Genomic DNA, 21,761 nt, shown 5'->3' with positions numbered 1-21,761 from the left:
CATTGTAAATCCACTATACTTTAAAAAACATTTTTTTTAAAGTACATACTATGTTAGAAGGTGACAAATTCTGCACCAAAAAAAACAGAAAAGAAAGAAAATGACTGAGAGGCTCTTGGGTTCTTTATATGCCGGGGACAACTACAGAATATAGCATTTCCTTTGCTTATATTTCAAACAGATAAGGCCATACTCACATATTCATGAATATTACTCCAATGCTTAAAATTTTCATTGGCTCATCATTGAACTGAAATGGAATCCAGGCTTTTGGATTTTAAATTGGAACAATTAGCATAGCTTGTCTGTGCTTCATTTGCTCTTCTTTATTTTTCATGTGTTTTTAAAGAGGTAGAGTTTGTAACGTCTGTATTAAGATGTTTGTGTTATCTCATCTATAATACATGAGAACCTGATGCCAGGAAGGTACATCATAAAAATGAAGTCTGTTCTCCTTAACCTGGTGCTCAGAGGCCTTCACCTTAGATCCCAACCCACTTTTCCAGTCTCTTGTCTTATCACTTCCCTTCCCTCTTCCTCTCTTCCAAATGCTTTGGTGAGACTGGGTTTTTAATATCATAGCTTAACATGCTATAAATAGCTCTCTATATTTACTTCTCTGTTCCCTCTGCCTGGAATGTGCTTGTCTCCTTTTTTTCTTATTCACTCTCCAAGGTCCACCCACGTTGACCCAGTACACCTCCACTCCCTAAACAGATGAATTGCTCCCCCCATGTGTACCCACAGAACTTTAATTAGAGCCCTAGCACTGCTCTAGCCATCAGCACAGTGGATACGTCTTTGATTCTGCAATAGATGATGAGCTTCTTAAGGGTAGAAATCACATCTTATTCATCCTTGTATATCCCAGATGTCTGGATCATAAGAAGTGCTCCATAAATGTCTGAATGAGTCAATGGGGAAATGCTAAGAGTTAGAAACCACCGATTTGTATTTGTTTGGGAGTCACAGAACCAGGAGGAGTAAAGTACGATTGTCATTAAGGAGCTAAATTTTAAGGTCTACATAGATATGCAAAATCATCTGCAGGAGACAGAATGGCTCCCAGACCAGCAGGACTCCACGAAAACCAGTTTGACTGTACTATTCTATATAAAGAAAGTATGAGCCATTCAAAGAAGAGTGGACTCACTTCAATAAGCTTAGATAAATAAGGGTCACTGAGGCAAGACTTGATTATGGCCCTTTTGAGCATTTTCCAGGAATGAGAGTCTGAGCATGGACAGTTCTCCTCAGAAAAAGCTGGGGGTTGGTGGGATCCTGTCAGTTCATAAAGCTGGATAATTAATCCAAAGAGCCAGAAGACCCAAATGTAGGTATGCAGATGGGCTACGTCAGAATCTCCCGGGATCATTTTGAAAATACAAAACTTGGGGTTTTATTCCTTATCTACTGAATTAAAATCTCCAGAGGAAGGAATAGAAAACCATATATATTTTATCTCCCCTAGTGACCACAGCTTTGACCTTGTGAGGGACAGAGCTATGTGAAGGATGGGAAGGCTCAGACTGAAGAAAGTCTTAATTCTCTTAATGTATTTGTAGGGGAATTCTGGTGTGCTCTACTGGCATTGTTGTGAAAGCATGTTTGAAAAGTGGAAGTGCTGAGGTAAAGTAGTTTCCTTCAAAGAAATAACATATAGGGAATGTGTATCCCTATAGTTCCCAGGGTTTACACAAATGACAGTCTGAGAGATCAGCAAGAGCTACTTGGCATGGCTTTATACAAAAGCTGAGTTTGCTTCCTTTGTATCCTTACCTATAACAGGTCTATTTAGTGAAATGTCATCGTCAACAGGTAAAGTAATTGTATCAAAATGCTACCTGAGTTATAAACAAAATGAAAATTTCAGGAAACAGTTTAAGACAATCTTTTGTCTTAATGGGAGAAAGCTAGTAAATGATTATACCACGTTTAAAAGGAAGAGTTGTTTAATATAAGTATATCTTAATAATCAACATCACTGTAAAAATAAGCACATACTTCTGGATGTTATTATGTTTATTACAAAACAAATATTTTATGTTGAGGTAACATTTCAAAGAGTGTTTTGTAAAAATCATTTGAATTCTATACACACAATTTTGCTATGTGCAACACAGGTGAAGGACTCAGAATAGTTTTTGTAACATTGCACATAGGCTGATTTTAGAAAAAAATTAAGCTAAAAGTTGTTGATTTAAAGAGGAATTTCTTTTTTCCGTTCTCCCCCACCCACCCTCTGTATCCTCACCAGTGGTCAGGGAGGAGATGTTCATGGGAGTTCCACCAAATATATCGAAAAGGATAAATTAGTTGGAAAAAAAAAGTTTTCCTTATCCAAAACAACTCCCAGTGTCATAATTTGAAAACACTTTCACACACTAAATACTTATTCATATAGGATTTTCTATTGCTTATACCAAGAGTAAGTAGAACTATCCGGTCTTAAGTGGAGAAATGCTATGCAGTGCTCTTCTGCCAGTGTCTTTTCTGCTGTGAAGGCCTCTTTGATTCTCCAAGGCAAAGCTGGTCCCCTCTTCTGTGCTCCCATATGTTTTGTTCACGCCTCTGTGATAGCACTCACGGCACTGGATTGTAATAATTCTTCTTTTCCTCATCTGTGTCCCTCTTTAACTTTATGTATCCCTCTGTAAGCTCCTCAGGAGCAAGAAACAAGTCTTAGATTTTATATCCCCAGCACCTAGCACAGTGCCTGGTACATAATAGAACCTCAATCACTGTTTGTTAGGTTAACGAGTTTGGAACGACTGTGAAGCTGTGACGCTACAATGCACATCTTTCCTTGCTTCTAGTCTCATTGAGTGTCATCTAGTGTCACTCCCCATTATGCAAACCTCTGTGGTTTGGCACCCTAGAAACAAGTATAGTGTTCAACATTTCCTCTGGTTATTCTTCTGATGAAAACATCAACAAATTACAGTTATAATGATTTCCCTCGTCTCCAATCCCTAGGACTTCAGCAGGTGAGAACCACTCAGGAAAGCCGATGCTAATAACCGTCTTGGCAGTCGTTGTCATCTTGATCCCCGATGGGTTTGTTGTGATAAGCATCCACTGTTAGTTTTCTGCCGTCTATCTCAGTGGTTTTTGACTGGCCGTCTTCCTCACTGCTTGACACGCTCTCAGGAGAATTGCTCTCTTCTTGGGATATGCTGCTGTCCTGAGAATCACTGCCATCGTCCTCCTCAGATGGGCTGTCCTGCTCGGACTGGCTCTCCTGGCTCTTGGTCTCTGCTGAGGCACTGTCAGACTGGAGGCCCTCCTGGCTAGAGCTGTTCTCCTCTTCCGTGGTCTCCGAGCTTTCCTCGGAGTTGAGGCTCTCATTGGATTCGCTGTCAGCTTGCTCCTCTCTGGATTTGCTTTCTGAATTGGAGGGTTTATCCAAGCTGTTCTCCTCACTGGAGTCACTCTCTTCCTGATTCTCTTCTGAGGGACTGGTGATGTTATCAGGATTGTCCCCCCTGGGCTCACCTGCTACCTCTTCCTGAGATTCACTACTGCTTTCTTGAGAAGGCAAGTCAACCTCTTCACTAGACTCACTGCTGGGATCTTGGGCATTCTGACTGTCTTCCGGGGACCGATTCTCCTCGCTCTCCTGTTTGTCACTCTTGCTGTGTTCCCTGGTTTGGCTGAGGCCAGCTTCTTTAGAGTCGGGGTTTTCTGTGGAGTCACTCTGGACTTCTTCCATAGTGTAGTTATCATCCAGGTCACCTCTGCCACCTTCCTCAGAAATGCGAGACTTTCTGAAAAATTTCCTACTGGGAAACTCCCTGGATTGGCTGTCATGGGAGTCCTGCGTGTTTGCTTGCTCCTCATCATTCTCTTTCAATTCTTTGGATTTGACACTGGCACTGCTTATTCTGGAGCCACTCCTCTCACTCCTGAAGGTGCCTGGGTCATCGCTCTGCATTCCTTCATCGTCAAACTCAGAGCCATCCCCATGGCTACTCTCCCCTTCACTGCCACCTCCCACCCAGTGCTCCTCACTCTCGCTCTCTGGTGTGGAGTCACCTCCCTCAGGCCTGCTGTTCACCTCGCCTTCATCGTCGAGGTCCCTGCTCTCGCTGGTGGTATCTTGGGCACTGTCTTCCCCTTGTGGGGCACTATCTTCCCTGGATTGTGTGGTGTCAGCTGAGTCTTCATCACTTCCAAGTCTGGAGTCCCCGCCTTGTCTCTCTGCAGGGCCTGGGCCACTGTCATCATCACCAAAGGTGTCATCTCCACTCTCATCTTCATCATCATCTTTACCATCTCCTTCTTTTCCTCCACTACTAGAGAAGCCACCAGCTGGTCTATGAATGTACTGATGATCATCAAGGCTCAGGCCTTCCTCTGATTCTGTGCTGTCACTGGGGTCTTCATTTGCCTGGAGTTTGGGGTTAACAGACATGGTCAGTACTCCAGGAGTTGATGCAGAGGGTGTCATCTAATGTCATCTAGGCTTTTTTTGCTTTCTTCTTCCTATGTCCTTCATCTACATCATGGTCAATTTTATGGCTCAATAATATCTCAACCAGATGTTTAAAAAGGATGGAAGAGAAGTGGAAAGTCAGGTCATTCTATTTTATATAATTCATTCAATCCGTAAAATTGTTCTCAAAAAAGCTTTATAGAAATCACATTTTTTTGAAACTCAAGTCACATTGTAAATATGATTCCTTAAAGGAAACTTTCAGAGAATGTTTTGTAAATTAAAGAGCTTGTTTATAATGGTCACTCATCAAATTGTTTGGTTTGAGACAGAAGTTTTAAAAAATATTGGGTGATTTTTAAGTGACTCAAAATTTTTTTTTCTAATAAACTCTGGAGGAAAAAAATGTATTTGGGTAGAAGGATGAAACTTTTAGCTAAAATGAAAGTATAACACATATACTCATACAAAGGTACATATACTCAGATATGTATCTCAACCAAACCATGAAGGTATAACCCTGTAGTAAGGTGTATACCTCATTCGCGCAGGCAGAGAGTTGCCTGTAAAAGGTTTGGCTGAAAGACTGCCACTAGTGTGACCACCAAGGCAGCTTAGTTCCGAGTGTGAGCTCAGAGAGGTGATCCCTGCAAATAAAACAATTGGATGCTCTACTCAGATAAGGAAGGATAGTGAGCCTTCATTCATTATGCTCTGGAAATACCTCTTCCATACCCTGTGACAGAACATTCTCACCAACCTTATTTTTCTTTTCCCACATGTTCTTACTCATCAATGTGTGAGTTTCCAATCGGGAGAACAGGGTGATGACACCTTTTTTCATTGCTAGAGTGTATGCTGATACACTGGAGCTGAGTATCTATTTAGCTTTCTACATCTCCATAGGCAGGTATCATACCCTTCAGTTGAGAGCTTAGAGAGCAATCACAATGTCCCCAGAAAAGAACATTTCCCCAGTCCTATGCTAATAAATTTATAAAATGTTCCTCTGACAAATCTTTAGTCAATAGTGGTAAAGAGTTTAATAATTCATCTTCCAACTCTGAGTAAGTATAAAATGAAATGTGGGTCAAAATTGCAGGGGAGAAACCTCATTCCTAGAATGTCTGGAGCCCCACAGGGTTGAGTTTGATCAAAATGATAGGACAGCTAGGAAAGCAATGATGTTTAGTCTCAGAAAAATGAAAAGAAGAAGGAGAAGAAGGAAGAGGAGGAGGAGAAGGGGGAGGGGTGGGGAGGGGAGAATGGAGAGAAAAAGATAAAAGGAAGAAAGTAAGTTTTTTTCACTAAAGGAACATAAGCCAAGTCAGCTTTTCCTGCTCGCAGGCCACAGATGTGACTACTTTAAAGTCATTACTAAGACCGCTGTCTCATTAAAGGCTCCTCAGGGCTCTCCTCCAACAGGATCCTGGGCATGGAGAAGGTCTCCAGGCCCAGCAGGTATTTCGCATTAACCAGAACACTTTTTTCTGCCTGATCTGAGCTGCTCCAGTTGTAAAAGCAACATCTGAGATGTATGAGTGAGCTATTACTTGTCTAACAGATGCTATGACCGTGTGTGTGTGTGTGTGTGTGTGTTCCTTTTAACCAGAGGGACATTTAGAGCCACAATGTCTATAATCTGGCCCCAGTGATAAATACGGAATGAATAGCACGTCCACATCTGAATTCTCCCACTCATTTTCCTTTCTTATTTTATGGAACTATTTAACCAGCATAACCAAAGTTTAGAAAATACTATATTTAGAACAGTTGCCAGGTAATTTAATCTAACATCATTTCCTTCAATTCCTAAGGAGCCTGGAAAGTTAAGAAAGGTCGGTTTAATTACCTGTTCCTCTGAGCTAACTTTACTTTCTTCTGATGACTCACTGCTCTCCTAAAAAGAAAAAAAAAATGTTGTTTATTCTTCATGTTAGTAATTCCTGAAGAAAAAAAAAATATGACACACTTCAATCACTCGTGGTTTGGATTTACTACTTTCCAAATGGCCTAAGATGATGAGAAGAATGTTAAAATTACTCCATGAGATGTTTATGACAAAAAATAAATGAGAGAGTTACCAAAGGTGGTGTTGGTGTCTGAGCCAAATGATCCTGTAAAAAAGGAAGGGAAACAAGTTACTCCTTCATAGGTGGATTATGTCATTGCAAATATTTAGAATAATTTGGGGATTTTTTAAATTTATTGATATGTATTTTACATTTACATGAGTAATAATGATATTTTATAACAAAACGGCTAAAACATGAATATTAGATGACCAGTGGCCTGAAAAGATCTTGCAATATAAAAAAACTGGAAGATTTTTGTATTTCCGATACTTAGAGAAAAATACACTTTCTTTGAAGAAAGATATACAACCTAGAGGAAATGTAAGATAGGAAAAACATTGGAAATTACAAATCCATATTTAAGTCTCAATTAGCTCCTTGGCTTGGATTTTAGCCCTGAAAGCTGTCTTGATGTTAGCATTAAAATTCCTGTGTTCCTGGAAACCTCTAAGCCTCAGGTAAACTGTGATGGTTGGCCACTTGATGTGAATTTGAACAATTCACTTCCCCCACCTGATATCAGTTTCTTATTCATAAAAAGAATATTACCAACCATTGTGCTTATCCCACATGGTTGCTGTGAGGATGAAATTGGCTAATTCTTATGGAAGCATCTCAAGGACTATTCAATATGATATAAGCTAAAGCAATGATCCATTTTGAGAATATCCACTTTATAAAATCCAATAGTAGACAAAACTGAATTGAAAAAGCCATTAAACCTTTCTCGAGTCACATAAGCTCACTAAAATAACAAATGCTAGATCTGAAACTTAATTAGCCATAGTTCTGATTTATTTTACATTCTTTAATCTTATAAAAACTCTAAGAATGCCTGAGCCACCTCTAGCACCCTCTCCCCATCTGCCTGCTCCCTTCCCCTTGAGCATGACAAAATCCCCAACTCCCAGGTGACTCAAAGCCACTGAGCAATGGGTGTGAAGGCCCACGGTAAAAGTAGAGCAGAGAGGAGCTGCTGTCAGCATGTCTTCCACGAGCTGCTCAGCAATGCTGGGCTGAGAATATCTCCTCAGAGGAAGGAGCTGGAATCACTGGAAGTCTTTGCCTGTGACATGGCAGCAGGCACAATGACAGGCACTACTCCAGTCAGTTATCATTTGGAATTCAGGGGTAGAAGGGAGCAAGACATTGGTATTTTTCTCATGCCAAGGATAGACTTGAGAAAGCACGTTTGTGGTCCTCAGGCTGAATGAGAGAGAGGATCCATGGTGGCTGCTTTTAAATCAAGCAGCCTAAGGACACTCTTGATGCAAGTGCATGTAAGAAATCCTGCAATGCCTAGTCCAGCCTCAGGCGGGGGCAGGACCCCATCTCAGGCCTCTGACATCTGGTCACCACTAGTAGTATTGTGCCCAAGCTGTATCATATGAAAAGCCAACAGGAAACAAGGTAATGAAAAAACACTCCGATTCAGGTTAGGACTCTAACACTTACTTGTACAGTCAGCCCTTCGTATCTGGGTTCCACATCCACGGAGTCAACTAACCTCAGATCAGAAATATTTAAAAAAACAAAAAACCTCCAGAAGGTTCAAATAATAAAACCTGAATTTGCTGCCCTCTGGCAACTATTTACATTGCATTTACATGTATTAGGTATTGTAAATAATCTAGAGATGATTTAAAGTATACGTGAAGATGTACACAGGTTACATGCACATACTATGCCATTTTAATATAAGGGACTTGAGCATCCATGGATTTTGGTACCCATGAGAGTCCTGGAACTAATCTCCTGTAGACAGAGTGATGACTATAGTTCCAGTCTTGAGAACCTACTGACCTCCTAGACCTGGCCCCTTCCTAAGAGGGATATAACATCCTGGTAAAGAATATGAACTCTGGAGCCAGAGTGAACTGGGCTCAAAGTCTGGCTCTAACACTAATTAACCATATAACCTAGACAGGCTAGGTTACTCTCTGTGTCTCAGAGTTCTCATTTGTAAAATGGGAATAAAATACAACACCTAAGAGGGTAGGGTATAACCCAGTGGTAGAGTGCATGCTTAGCATGCATGAGGTCCTGGGATCAATCCCCAGTACACCATTAAAAATATAAATAAATAAACATAAATATAATTGCCTCCCCTGCCAAATAAATAAATAAAACACCTATTTCCCTGGGGTACTGTGAAGACTGAGAAAATTAATACATATAAAGCTCACAGAACTGTGCCTGGCAACGGCTCTAGAGTTATTGAGAGTTGATAACTATTAGGTTATTTAGAGTCAATACTCAGTAATAGTGTCCTCTCATTCTTCTTTCTTTTCTCACCTTCTGGAACTTGACCTCCTGCCTACCAGCCATCGGATAGAACAGATCTCTAGTCCTAATCCTTCAAGGGTGGTCTTGGTTCACTGTCATCCATCCCTTGCACTACTGTACAGACCCATCATGAAAATAAAGCTAAAGGGAAAAATGCTTCCTTGCCAAATTACATTATTAAGTCGGAGTGGAAGCATTATATGTACTACATTTTCTTATAAGAACTAGAAATTATAGCCCTCACTACCAAATCTTAGGTTATGAATGTGTTCATTAAATCTTTAGTAGTTTCAACATTTGCAGTGAATTTGCAATGAATATTAAAATTAAAATATTACAAAAATTCTAATTTCTAACTCACCTCCCATTCTTCAGAGCTCTTGGATTCAGTATTTTGATGCTTGGCGACCTAGAAAATTGAGTACACGTGGTCAGTCCATAAAAACCTCCAAGGCAGCAACTATTAACACTTCACATACTTAGGAGCAGTAGCAGTCAAATCTTAGCATGCGCCAGAAGCAGCTGGAGGCCTTGTTAAAACACAGACTGCTGTGCCCCATCCCTCCCTGGACAGGCTGGCTCTGCAGATCTGAGGTTGGGCCTGAGAATTTACGTTTCTCACAAGGTCCTAGTTGATGCCAACGCTGGTCTGGGGATGACACTTTCGGGAATCTTTTGAGGAAGGAAAATGAGAATCATAGCTCTATGAATGGCAACTGAACAGGATAAGGGATAATTTGGATGATATTTTAAAGAAAAGAGCTTCCTAAGAAGCTACTATTTTCATCCAATGAGAATATACACATACGGCCCTCTTGGCTTGTAGCCAATGAAAATTGTGGAGCTGTAGGTATAAATGGTTTTTTAAAAATACATCCTATCCTGGTACTTACTGGAAGAGCACAGGACAATCCCCACAGGAACATAAGCAGGATGCTGGTCTTCATAGCTGGGTACATCTCTCTACCTGTGATGAAAAACAGAAGGGGTTTTCTTCATGCTAAAGAAATATAGGAGCTTCAACTTTTTAACATTTTCTTTCCATTAAAAAAAAAACTCATCCAAATGTCTTTCAACTGATGACTGGATAAATAAAATGTATGATACCCATATGATGGAATATTATTCAGTCACAAAAAGGAATGAAGTACCAATATATGCTACAAAGTAGAGGAACCTTAAAAACATTCTACAGAGCGAAAGAAGTTAGGTACAAAACACCACATATTGGGTGATTCCATGAACATATGAAACATTCAAAAAGGCAACTCTACAGAGACAGAAAGCAAATAAATGGGAGAGATGAGGGGTTGGGGTGACAGATAAGGGGTGAATTTTGGAGGTAATGAAAAATGTTCTAAGATCGATATTGGTGAGTGTTGTATAACTTGGTAAATATACTAAAAACCATTGAACAGTATACTTCAAGTGGGTGAAGTAGACATGTGAATTATATCTCAAAAAAGCTATTTAAAAAAAAAAAACCTCATTCCTAAGAGATAAATTAAAAACTTTTCAAGGAGGAGCTCTATAAACACATCTTCACTAAAACATAAACCAGGATAAATGGAGGAAAAACTAAAGAAAAAACATAAAGAAATTTCTGACCTTTCACTTTTATAATAATTATGCAGCCCAGGGTGGTGGAACAAACTGGCAAATATCTTCTCACCAAAAACTGCATTTATTGATATCACTGATAGGTGGTGGGCAATTGTTTTCTCACACACACACACACACAATCACACACACACACACACACACAAAACGGCTTCTCCATATTTATAACCTCCTAATAACGTCTAGACAAAATAGACTGCTTTTGCATTTTTTTCTTTATCTGCAAGAGATGCCTTATGACAGACTTCATATTACCAGCGCCAGAAAGTTTTAATATCCACGGTGCTACTTTTAGTCATACATTATACATGATTATGCTAAATTCTTTTAAGTGTCATTCACAGTACTGAAGGATCCAGGGAAGATTAGAGGTTTGGGATACACTTGTGAATCACACTGAGAGAAACCTGCCAAATCAAACTGCATTTTCCTGGAGGGTGGCTTCATTTCACACTTCAAGAACTGGTGGTTTGGATAACAATTTGCTCTATACCTAAAAATAGATGTCCTAGATACTAATGTAGAAAGTTATTGAAATGATTTAAGAAGAAACACTTTGCCCTGCACTAGTGAGCCCTGGGGCTGCCCTAACAGACTTGTCGGTGGACTTGCATGCACTGTGTAAAAAATCCTGCAGGTTGATTTCAGGCTTCATTTTTGTTGATTTGTGTCTTTAAACATCAAAAATATACTATACAAGTGACAAAAAATCTAAGCCGGAGAGTCCCAACCTTGGCTGTATATTAGTATCACCTGGGGCGATTTAAAGCAATGCCAATGCACAAATCCCACCACACAGTAATAAATCATTTCACTGAGGGTGGGAACAGGCATGGGTTTGTTTTAAGGTACTCCAAGGGATTTTAACCTCTGATCTAAGAAATGAGTACACTGCTCAGTAATGTCTGAATACACTGAATTAGGTCTGAAATGGGTTCAAGAAGTCATCTGATCTTATTTTTTAATTTGTTCAAGAGAACAATAGAAATCCTAAGATAAGGAGACTGAGAATGTTCCTCATTTCTACCTTCATACAGCTCAAATGGTCCAACAGAGCCTCTCATCCTATATCTTGAGCATTATTCCTCATCAGCATAGCTATTAGTTTGCGTTATTTTCTATATTCTAATTCAGCATGCTTCATCTCGGTCCTTATGTTTTGATGCTATTTTTATTTCTTTTTCAAATCCTTTTGCCTAATATTGACAGAGTGAACACATGAAAGTGTTCATAACTGCCCCTAAGACAAACTGAATTCAACAGATTTTCCTTCTGAAGGAAACCAGAATATCTCATCCCAAAATATGCCTCTTTGACATAAAAATTATTTTGTGCTGAAGGCACTTGAGAAACAGCAGAGGCGAGAAAGGTGCTCTGATCCCTGCTTTTCTTCCTGGAAGCAGATCAATCTCCCATGTGAAAGGTACTCTCCCTGTACCAGGAGGGGAAAGACATTCTCATCACCAGAGATGGAGAATCAAGGCTGAGAGAAATCTGTTTAAACCATCCTTGTTAAACTAACCCAATCTTCCTGCTCACTTCTCCACAATTTACTGCCCTGGCCCAAATCCCTTTGTCTTGTCAATTCTTCACAAATGTGCTATTTCTTTGTCTAAAAGGTGTAAAAGCTTCCTCCCCTGGTCACTCTTCAGATCCTCAATCTTTTGTGAAGGTGCCCATGTACACGTAAAATTTAAAAATAAAACTTGTATGCTTTTCTTCTATTAATCTGTATTATGCCAGTTTAATTCTTAAGCCCAGTTGGAGACCCTAAGAGAACAGAGGAAAATTTTTCCTCCCCTTTAGTTCCCACAATCAAAACAATTTTTTTTTAATTTTCAGGTTCATTTCTTAATAAATGGAAAGTTTCTCCCAAATACAACACTCTCAAAATAACTGTGCACCAATGGTTTTGGCTTCACGGGTCAAATAAAAATTATGTGGCTCATCATTTTAATTTTAAAAGTGAAATTTGAATAGAGTGATAATCTCATGGTGCTCTGAAAACCAGCAAATATTCCAGCCTTGATAAAAGGCCAACAAATATTGAGTGATTGTCTTTTGCTTCTCTCTTATCTAAGCAACAACAACAACAAAATGAAGAGATGCTCTACACCAATGAATGCCCTGGTTTTTCTGTTTTATAAAAGAAGTGAGTGCTTCCAGTGTTCCAGTTTCTCAGAGATGGAATATTATGAAACATAAGGAAAATGTAGTAACTTGCTCGTGCTTCTAGAAATGCCATGTAGCACCCTGATTCAAAGGCATAATTTACCAGACAGAAGTCTGGTAAACTACAATGAAGTGCATGTTGGGGTCCTGAGAGAGCTGATGTCGCCTCCCGTAGAATTTAGTCGGCCATCAAGCATTAAAGAAAGTCAGATCGTAAATCCTACGCTAGATTTTCAACTAGTATTTTGAATAATTATACTTTTGTGAAGTATATTCCAAACAAGAGCCCCAAACTTTTATAGACTTCTTACCTACCACCCCCAAAAGAGCAGAAGCAGTTATGCAGTAGCCTAAGTCTGAGTGACAAGTTAGCAAAATAGCTACAAGCCTGAAAGATGAGTCCAGGACCCCAGGTTCTTCTCCAGTGATTGGTAAATGCCATTTCTACTCTGCACTGGCTGTCATTCTACTATAAGAACATGCAACAAACGGAAATCAACAAGCTCAATTTGAGTTCCACCTGTTTGGATGGTAGTGTGTGCATCAGAGGCTTTCAACCTTTATGAACTGTTTTCCCAGAGTTGAAAAGATCCAAAATGTTTAGGGTCTGCAGAAGAGAATTGCAGTCCCTCCTCTCTGGCTACTCTCAAGTGTAGCCCGAACTTCTTTGTGCTCTCAAGTCAGGAAACTTGTCCTGGAATTTCCTCCATGTTAATATTCACTTGTAAAATATATATCTTCTTTTACATAGACTAAAATGAAAGAGATGGGCTAAAAGAAGGAAATAAAAACTTGAAAACTCACTGGCTCAATTTAGCTTGCTTAATTTGCTTATATTTGACTTAGTGTTGTCCTTAATAATACTAACAAACAATATATCCATTTATTAGCAATCAGTAAATATCTATGGAGAACATCCATGTGCCAGGCACTGTTCTAGGTGCTGGAGGGGAGAGCAGTGTGTAATAATGATAATAAGCTAGTCTTATGAAAGTAAAATTACCCAGAACCCAGCTAACCAGAGCTAGAATTTGTTTTATTATCATTCTTTGAAAATAAAGTAGAATTTGGCCAGGACATGAATTCAATCAGGAATTCAGAAAACCAAACAAATCGATAAAAATTTCCAGTCATTTCATTTGTAATTATCTCGAAGTCAGTTATAATCAATCCCATGTCACATGCTTTCAACCAGAGTAAAATAACTCCTAGGCGTCCCCCAATTAAATATGACGTGGAAGGCCTTTCAGCATCTGAGCACATTGGTCTACATCACAATTCTGGGGCTGGTAAATGGACTAAAGCCCATTAGAAAATTATTTGTTTGCATATTTAATCCAACCAGATCAAAGTGGGATAGTCTACTTGGCCCTCAGTTAAACAGCAAGTACGGGTCACCAGAAATTATAGCTCCTGGGGAAGACAAGTTGCTTGAAGTGTTCCTACTTACTACACGTGAGATCTTCTAGACATCATACAGAAAGCATTGCCTGACCACAGCTCCCACACTCTTTTTTGTGGCAGACAGACACTTCTGATATAGATGAACAAGTGGAATGCATACAGCAAGTAAAAATATGGACAGGAGAATATATCCTTCCAAGTCTTCTACATTAGGAAATGTTTTAAAAGGTGATTATATTTAACATTTATTGAATTCTGACTGTATGCAAGGCATCATGCTGAAATGAATACCCAGCTAAACATTAAGAAAGCAATATATTAATCACATTCTTGGTTTATTTCAGTGGTCTTAGCATCTCCTTTCTGTTACTCAGTTCACAGTGAATATCATTGGATCCTGTCTGGATGAATAACATTCAATAATTTTTAATTTAAAAGACTATATTTTGAAAGTCCTGCCAATTTAGCTTAGATTCTTTTATAATGTCTTGTAGGCCCTGGATGTAGCTATATCCATTAAACCTAAATATAAAAGCTTTATTTGTTCTGCTAATTAAAGCTAAATTCCAAAATGACATTCCATCTGCCTCCTGTTTGGTAAACTTTCCCTTTTAGAAGTATGCAGCAATCTAATTAAAGTTTTACTGAGAAGAACACCTGGCTCTGTAGACTTAACATGTCATTTTACCATCATTATTTACTGTGGCATAAACAACAGGCACAAAATGGAACCATGTTTACCCAAGGGACAGCTCTCCCCATCCTTCTCTGAGCAGCATAATGCCTCTCAACATGAACATATAGTTAATATTTTCCAATCAACACAGCAGAAGTCATTTTTTAAAAATTTTAAACAATGAAAATGTCTTACCCTCTTCAATTCACAAAGACTTTCCCCCAAAAGTCACCACAATCAGGCTGAGGTGCTCACAGAGGAAATCTGTGACAATGAAGCCACTCTTGCATTGATGCTCTGAACACTTCTCTGATGGTGCAGGAATTTAAACTCTGCTTCAGCTCTTCATAGCCAATCAACTGGGGGCTGAGGGTGACTGACATCACAAGGTGTCACCGGGACTCCAGTACACCCACACTTCCTCCAGCCTGCAGAAGCAGATTTTCCCTAAAAAGCTCTTGTGGTTCCCAAATGACTAGACTAGTTTCCATTAAATTGAAGATCTTCCTAAAGCTTTATTTTGATTTCTAAATATATGTCATTCACATCCATGCAGGCTTATGAGCATTATAAACAATGACAATGTCTTCCACCCACTGGCAGATCCCAGCAGACACAAGGATGGGAAAAGGAGAGTCAAGGAGTGGGTAGAAAGTTTCCTGTTAATGTACATTTCCAGGTTGTACATGAAGGACCTACTAAAACACTGGATTTGCCTAAATTGTTGGTGTTGAGAAGATGGGCCCTTATTCTTGCCTTTTTCATCTTTTAACAACCTCTACTACTCATCTCCTTTTCCTCTCATCTCCCTACCACCATGCATGCACAAAGGTCCAGAATTATTCCTAATCTAACAAAGTATCCCCTTACAGAAGTCTGTGGTGATTGGAAGCGTTAAAGTATCACCTAAGTAACTTTTGTTTTCAATTGAAAACAATTTAAATCCAGCACTCCGTTATTCCCCCAACTGCCTGCCGCATTTTGGTTTTCACTCTGGTGATTCTAAAATCAGAACTGGATTACACTTCAATTAAAAAAAAAACAAAACACAACATTGTAAAGCAACTATACTTCAACTGAAAAAAAAAATTGGATTAAAAGGAAGGCTAGTTGGGTAGCATCCAGAGAAGGCAATTTCCAAAGGACTCTCTGCCATCCCAAAACATGTAATGAAATGAATAAAATAGTATTTATCAGGATTCTTCCGGTAGTGTACTGAAGGTTGTGCAGAAAGCAGGAAGTGAGGTGGCACCTCCCAAAGAGTGCATTCAAGTTGCAGTAGAAAGACCACTGAACAAATATTTAAAGAATATAAGTCGCCTGAATTTAACTTCCTCAAGAGTGGGGAATGTTTGCTTTGTTTACTGGTGTATATTGCCCTAATACCTAGGTTTCTGGGTCATTATAAATATTCAGTAAACACTTTTATGAACAACTGAATGAAACGGCTTTAAAATGGGCCAAATTATTGGCTTGCCTGCAGTACCCACATGATTCACTTCAACTTTTTTGAAAGTGTTATGCTTGTTGGAAATTTTAGTTGATGCTCCTACCAACCTTATTCTGGAGAACTGGGATGCCCAACATTATCCAGGAAACTAACATCAAATACATGGATTCTTGACTTCTTCCCTGTGAACTGCAATGAGGTTGGGGACAAAAAATGAGTAGAGGAGAGTCTATTTTCATACAGGATCGATTAAAAGACCAAAGTTCATATGAAGAAGCTATAAATTTCCTATGTTCCGTTCTGGTCCTGAATTACACTCCCTGGTGGTTTCATAGGTCTTGACTGAGGTCTGTCCTAGGAGAACCTTATAATCTTGTCAGAGCAGATTCTGGGAAGATTTTGGCAAAGGGTGTTACAGGACATTGTTTTAGAAACTCTCTAAATCCCCACTTAAAAACAGAGAAACTAGATAACAAAACTAAAAACTATGGACAACATTTAGAACAAAACTAAATGTTTCAGTCCTATTGCTGCATTAATAACCACTTCAGTACTTTGTATCTTAAGACAACCACCATTTTATTATCTCCTACACCTGGGACTGCAGTTTCTTGGGGACTCAACTGGAACAGAATACTCAATATTACTCTCCTGTGGTTGCTGCCTGGAAGCCCCGCTGGAACTGTTACTTTGAGCACTTCAGTTCACCTTCCCATGGCCTCTCCTTGTGGCTTGGCCTTCTCACATGGTGGCTGGAGTCCAAAAGCTGTCCCAAATGTCACTTTCTCCACATTCTATTGGTCAAATCAATCACAGGGCCATTCCAGATTCAGAAGGAGAAATAGTCTCTACCTTTTGATGTGCGGAACAGAATGAACATGCACAGGGAGCAAAGGAAATGTTGAGGCCATTTTGGAGATTGGTAACCACACTACATGACAGGTTGTACCCACAAAGTCCAAACAAAGTGGCTGAGGACAAACCACCAACTGCCACAATACCTACATCATCTAGCAGGGCATCTGATGGACACGAAAATAGGCGAACTCCAACCTAGTCAATAACTATTGCTGGTAGGTGCCAATGGCACATAATAAAATCTGAAGCATCTGGACCAGTCTAGCTCCTAAGGATTCTCAAAACAGAGAACTCTCTATAGCTGTCTTCCAGGACAGACGCACATAAGCAAAAACCACTGGGAGCGGAATAAAAGTTGCACAAAACAGGTACAGTTGAGAGGCACAACTAAGTGTGGGAGAGGGGAACAGATCCAGCAAATCTTAGAAAACAAGCTGCCTTTTTAAAAAATACAACATGAAAACAACAGAAGAGGGTGAAAGCTACCCGGAGCTATGCCTTCTTCCAAAAGTTCAGGAAAACCAATTTCATATTTAAAAAATGGCAAAAAGCTATGAAGTTTAAGTAAGAGCAGAGAAATAACCTCATAAACAATGAAAGCATGTCAAGAATATATCAAACCATAACATTCTATTTAAAAAATAGCAAAAAAGACATTAAGAAAACAGCACAATAGGTAAAAAAACAACATAAATAAAAATTAGAATAACTCAGAAATGAAGTATTAGAAATTAGGGGGAAACAACTTGAAATAAAAGAAAAAAATCTGAAAAAAGACTAAACTAAAGAACACAAGAGGGAGTAAATAGAACAGAAAAGTCCTTAAGATAACTAAAAGAGAATAAAAGAAAATATTTTAAATTTAAAAGAAATGAAGGAAGAGAGAAAACATTTGGTAACAAGTGACTTACACTGAAGATGACCAAAGAAGATCCAAATTACAGACAACAGGAGCTCTGAAGAGGCTATCAAAAGTGAGAGAACAATGATGGCCATTCTAATGGCTATCATTCAAAAGTCCACAAATGACAAATGCTGGAGAGGCTGTGGAGAAAAGGGAACCCTCCTACACTGCTGGTGGGAATGCAGTTTGGTGTAGCCACTGTGGAAAACAGTATGGAGATTCCTCAAAAGACTAGGGATAGACTTACCATATGACCCAGTTATCCCACTCCTGGGCATAAATCCAGAGGAACCCTACTTCAAAAAGACACCTGCACCCCCATGTTCATAGCAGCACTATTTACAATAGCCAAGACATGGAAGCAGCCTAAATGTCCATCAACAGATGACTGGATAAAGAAGATGTGGTATATTTATACAATGGAATACTACTCAGCCATAAAAACCGACAACATAATGCCATTTGCAGCAACATGGATGCTCCTGCAGAATGTCATTCTAAGCGAAGTAAGCCAGAAAGAGAAAGAAAAATACCATATGAGATTGTTCATATGTGGAATCTGAAAAAAAAAAGAACATAAATATAAAACAGAAACAGACTCACAGACATAGAATACAAATTTGTGGATGCCGGGAGAGAGGGGTGGGAAGAGACAGACTCGGAGTTCAAAATTTGTAGATACTGACAGGCATATGCAGAATAGATAAACAAGATTATACTGTACAGCACAGGGAAATATATGCAAGATCTTGTGGTAGCTCACAGTGAAAAAAAATGTGACAATGAATATATATATGTTCATGTATAACTGAAAAATTGTGCTCTACCCTGGAATTTGACACAACATTGTAAAATGACTATACTCAGAAAAAAAAGTTGAAAAAAATTTGTGTCTAATACTTAATCAGGCCTCCAGTACCCCAGAACTATCAAATGTTTTACTGTCTAGAGGATCTATTTTTTTTCATGATATCAGTATGAATCCTGGATTCTTTATAATTAAAGGGTAATTTTATAAAAATTGCAAAACTGTGATCATTAGAAGCATTATTTAAGAACTGAGTCTATACAACTTTAGTATATGAAATGCAGACGGAGATATTCATTTTTACTGTCTATGAATTATATTCATTGACATTGACAAACTCAACACAATAATGGACATTTAATAAGATGCATCTGATAAGACACAGAAATGTAATTAAAGGTCAAGTACAATTATAATTCCTTCCTTATTCATTGATATTAAAGCTTTGAATTTAAGTGGGTAAATGACACAATCAAACAAAGCAGCATCCTTCACTAGGCAATATTCTTATGAATTAGTGTCTCAGTTTTATTTTAAAACACACATAATTTAGATAAAATATGGTTATTTTCTAGGAAAAAAATTAAGTTAAAAATTGTAATTATATATTTATTCAAAAATTTATTCGGCAATTGATTTTTTGTGTCTTCTTTGGATTAGAAACTGTTCCAGGCACTGGTGACAGACATAGTTCTCTCTACTTTAGAGTCTTCCAATAGAAAAACACATGCAAATTATTAGCACAACATAACCTCACATCTTAAAAAACTAATAGGCTATAATACATAATACAGTTCCTTAGTCCACACCTCTGTATTTCATAAGACTTGTGGCACTTGTGCATGTTATTTGCATGAATTTAAAACACACACCCAACACAACACAATGGAGTTTTGTAGGTGATACATGCGTCTCCAAAATAAGAGAGTTGAGCTGCCTATGGCATGTGGAGAGGGGAGAAGAGAAAGAGTCTGGGGACTGAAGCTAAAAGGGGAAAATAAAATCATAGCATGTCGTGAACTAAATATAGTTAATAACTGTTATCTACAGCAAAACAGCAGTGGGTAACATGAAACGTATCAAGGAAGGAAAAAGGAAAACCTGCTTAGAAATATTACGTGTCCTTCCTACACACGCCACTGTGGTAACTTGTGATGCAGCCATGTCTGAATGCAAGGAGGACGGGGTGCAGTCCTGAGCTGGGCGGTGCCTCCCAGAGACAACTCTCCACGTTGTAGAACAAAGAGCACACGTGTTTGGTGGACAGCTAGATTTCCTGCCTGCCTGCCTGCTAAAAGCTGCTGAGCTCAAGAAAACATTCAGATTCACAGTAAAATGAACTTGCCAACCAGCAGATCTAGCTCAAGTAAAAGTGAATTACTCTCATTGGTACCTTGCATTGATTTTTTCATTTAATTCTTACATTAACCCTATGAAATAGGTACTGTCATTATTCAAAATTACAAAAGAAGAAACTGAAACTTTAGGAGGTCATGTAGCTCACCCAAGGTCACATGGCAAGCAAATGATGGAGCAGGGATTCCAAAATGTATACTTTTGAAGACTTTTGGTTCCCCCACCTCCAGGGGACACATGCAGGTTCCTTGAACTGTTTCCTTAATACCTTTCTCACTTATCCCTTGTCCATTGTGAATAGGGAGTAGTATAATACAAGCGTACTGCAACCCTCTCCAGAGAAATTTCCTTTCCTCTCCTCCTCCCTCTCTCCTCCACGTTCTCCCCTTTATAAGCTGGGAGTGAGAGATCTATAATACTTTTTTTTCACAGTCTCCAGGTTTGTCTTGCAAAGATGATCTTCTCCCTCACATCTTTAGGATACTAGGAAACTGTTTTATTGGCCCCAATTGTAGTATTCTCATTTAATACCCTGTTGTAGTTTCTTCTTTTACCACTGGACAGTAAACCTCTTTGGTGGCAGTCTAGCTCAAGAAACATATGTGAAGAGTCTGCTGTGACAGGCACTGTGGTGGGCATGAAGATGAAGGATGAGCAAGTCATAGCCTGGGCTCACATTCTAGAGCAGCTCTTTTATGGGATCATGGAAATATTCTGTATTCGGATGGTTCAATGTGGTAGCCAGTAGTCATTTGTCATTGTGTCTTAAAATGTGGCCAGGCTGTGAAACTGAGTGCTTAATTTTAGTTAATTTAAATTGAAACAGCTACACCTGGCTAGTGACTACCATATGGGGTAGCACAGATTTAGAGTGAAAGTTGGCAATTCTTTCATTTTCTGTGACAAGAGGATTGATACCAGTATATATGGGATGCCACAGGAGCACAGAAGAGAGGCATTTAGCTCAGCATGGTATAGAAAAAAGTAAGACCAAAGAAGCCTTTTGAAAAGAAATGATGGTCAGACAGGATGCTAAATGTATGCAAATGTGTAATGCAGCAATTCCATTCCTAGGTATACACCCGTGAGAAATGTATGCAACTATGCACCACAAGACATTGACAAAAATGTTCGCAGCAACATTTTCCACAGTAGCCAAAAAGTGGAAACAACAAGAGTGTCCATCAACTGTAGAAAAGATAAACAAATTGTCATATATTTTATGTAATAAAAGTGTACATCAATGAAAATGAAAAAAATATAGCAACAGACATAATGAAAAACATAATGTTGAGTTAAAGAGTTACAAAAATCAAAGAAACCATATTGTATATGTATATAAAGCTCAAAAAGTGGCAAAAGTAAAATGACAGTATTTTAGTATGCATGTTTAGGTGGTAAAAGCAAAAAGAAAAGCAAAGAAGTGATTACATGGTCAGGCTGAGAGTTGCCTGGAGAGCAGGGAGAGGATGGAGGTAAGGAAGGGGTGTGGGAGTGGCTCCTGGCGAGTTCACAGCATTGTTTTGTAACTTGGATGGTGGCTACACATGCCTTTGCTTTGTAAAGTTTGTTAAAGCTGTTCATTTGTTTTACAATTTTAGGAAAGTGTATTTCATAATAAAAAGTCTTTAAGAGGAATATTCTGTTTTTACAAAATTAGTATTGAATATGATCATTAAGAACAACTTCCTGTGAGCTCCTAATGTAATTTCACCAT

At 38.8% G+C, this 21,761-nt stretch overlaps 1 protein-coding gene across 2 annotated transcripts; it reads right to left on the bottom strand.

Moving 5' to 3' along the window:
* Window positions 1-2,147: 2,147 nt before the first annotated feature.
* DMP1 (dentin matrix acidic phosphoprotein 1) lies at window positions 2,148-16,243 on the bottom strand. Of its 2 annotated transcripts, XM_072973510.1 has the most exons (6): window positions 16,226-16,243; window positions 9,690-9,763; window positions 9,158-9,205; window positions 6,520-6,552; window positions 6,288-6,335; window positions 2,148-4,390 (listed from the first exon to the last, which is right to left on the bottom strand). In XM_072973510.1, the coding sequence occupies exons 2-6, from the start codon at window positions 9,753-9,755 to the stop codon at window positions 3,014-3,016; spliced, it is 1,572 nt and encodes a 523-aa protein (XP_072829611.1). In that variant the 5' UTR covers window positions 9,756-9,763; window positions 16,226-16,243; the 3' UTR covers window positions 2,148-3,013. The 2 variants fall into 2 exon arrangements, with proteins under 2 accessions (XP_072829611.1, XP_031544244.1); XM_031688384.2 differs by lacking the exon at window positions 16,226-16,243 and having other exon boundaries at window positions 9,690-9,784.
* Window positions 16,244-21,761: the final 5,518 nt, after the last annotated feature.

Source organism: Vicugna pacos, chromosome 2 (assembly GCF_048564905.1).
Source record: "Vicugna pacos chromosome 2, VicPac4, whole genome shotgun sequence".
NCBI classification, from domain to species: domain Eukaryota; kingdom Metazoa; phylum Chordata; class Mammalia; order Artiodactyla; family Camelidae; genus Vicugna; species Vicugna pacos.
This window is presented reverse-complemented; position numbering and strand designations above follow the sequence as displayed.

What these genes read in the sequence shown, in the direction of transcription:
- DMP1 (XM_072973510.1), bottom strand. Translation starts at nt 9,755, where the DNA reads ATGTACCCAGCTATGAAGACCAGCATCCTGCTTATGTTCCTGTGGGGA. An exon ending in GATTGTCCTGTGCTCTTCCA is followed by an intron (nt 9,206 to 9,689) that starts GTAAGTACCAGG and finishes TCAATTTTCTAG; the next exon opens with GTCGCCAAGCATCAAAATAC. An exon ending in AAGTTAGCTCAGAGGAACAG is followed by an intron (nt 4,391 to 6,287) that starts GTAATTAAACCG and finishes CCCAAACTCCAG; the next exon opens with GCAAATGAAGACCCCAGTGA.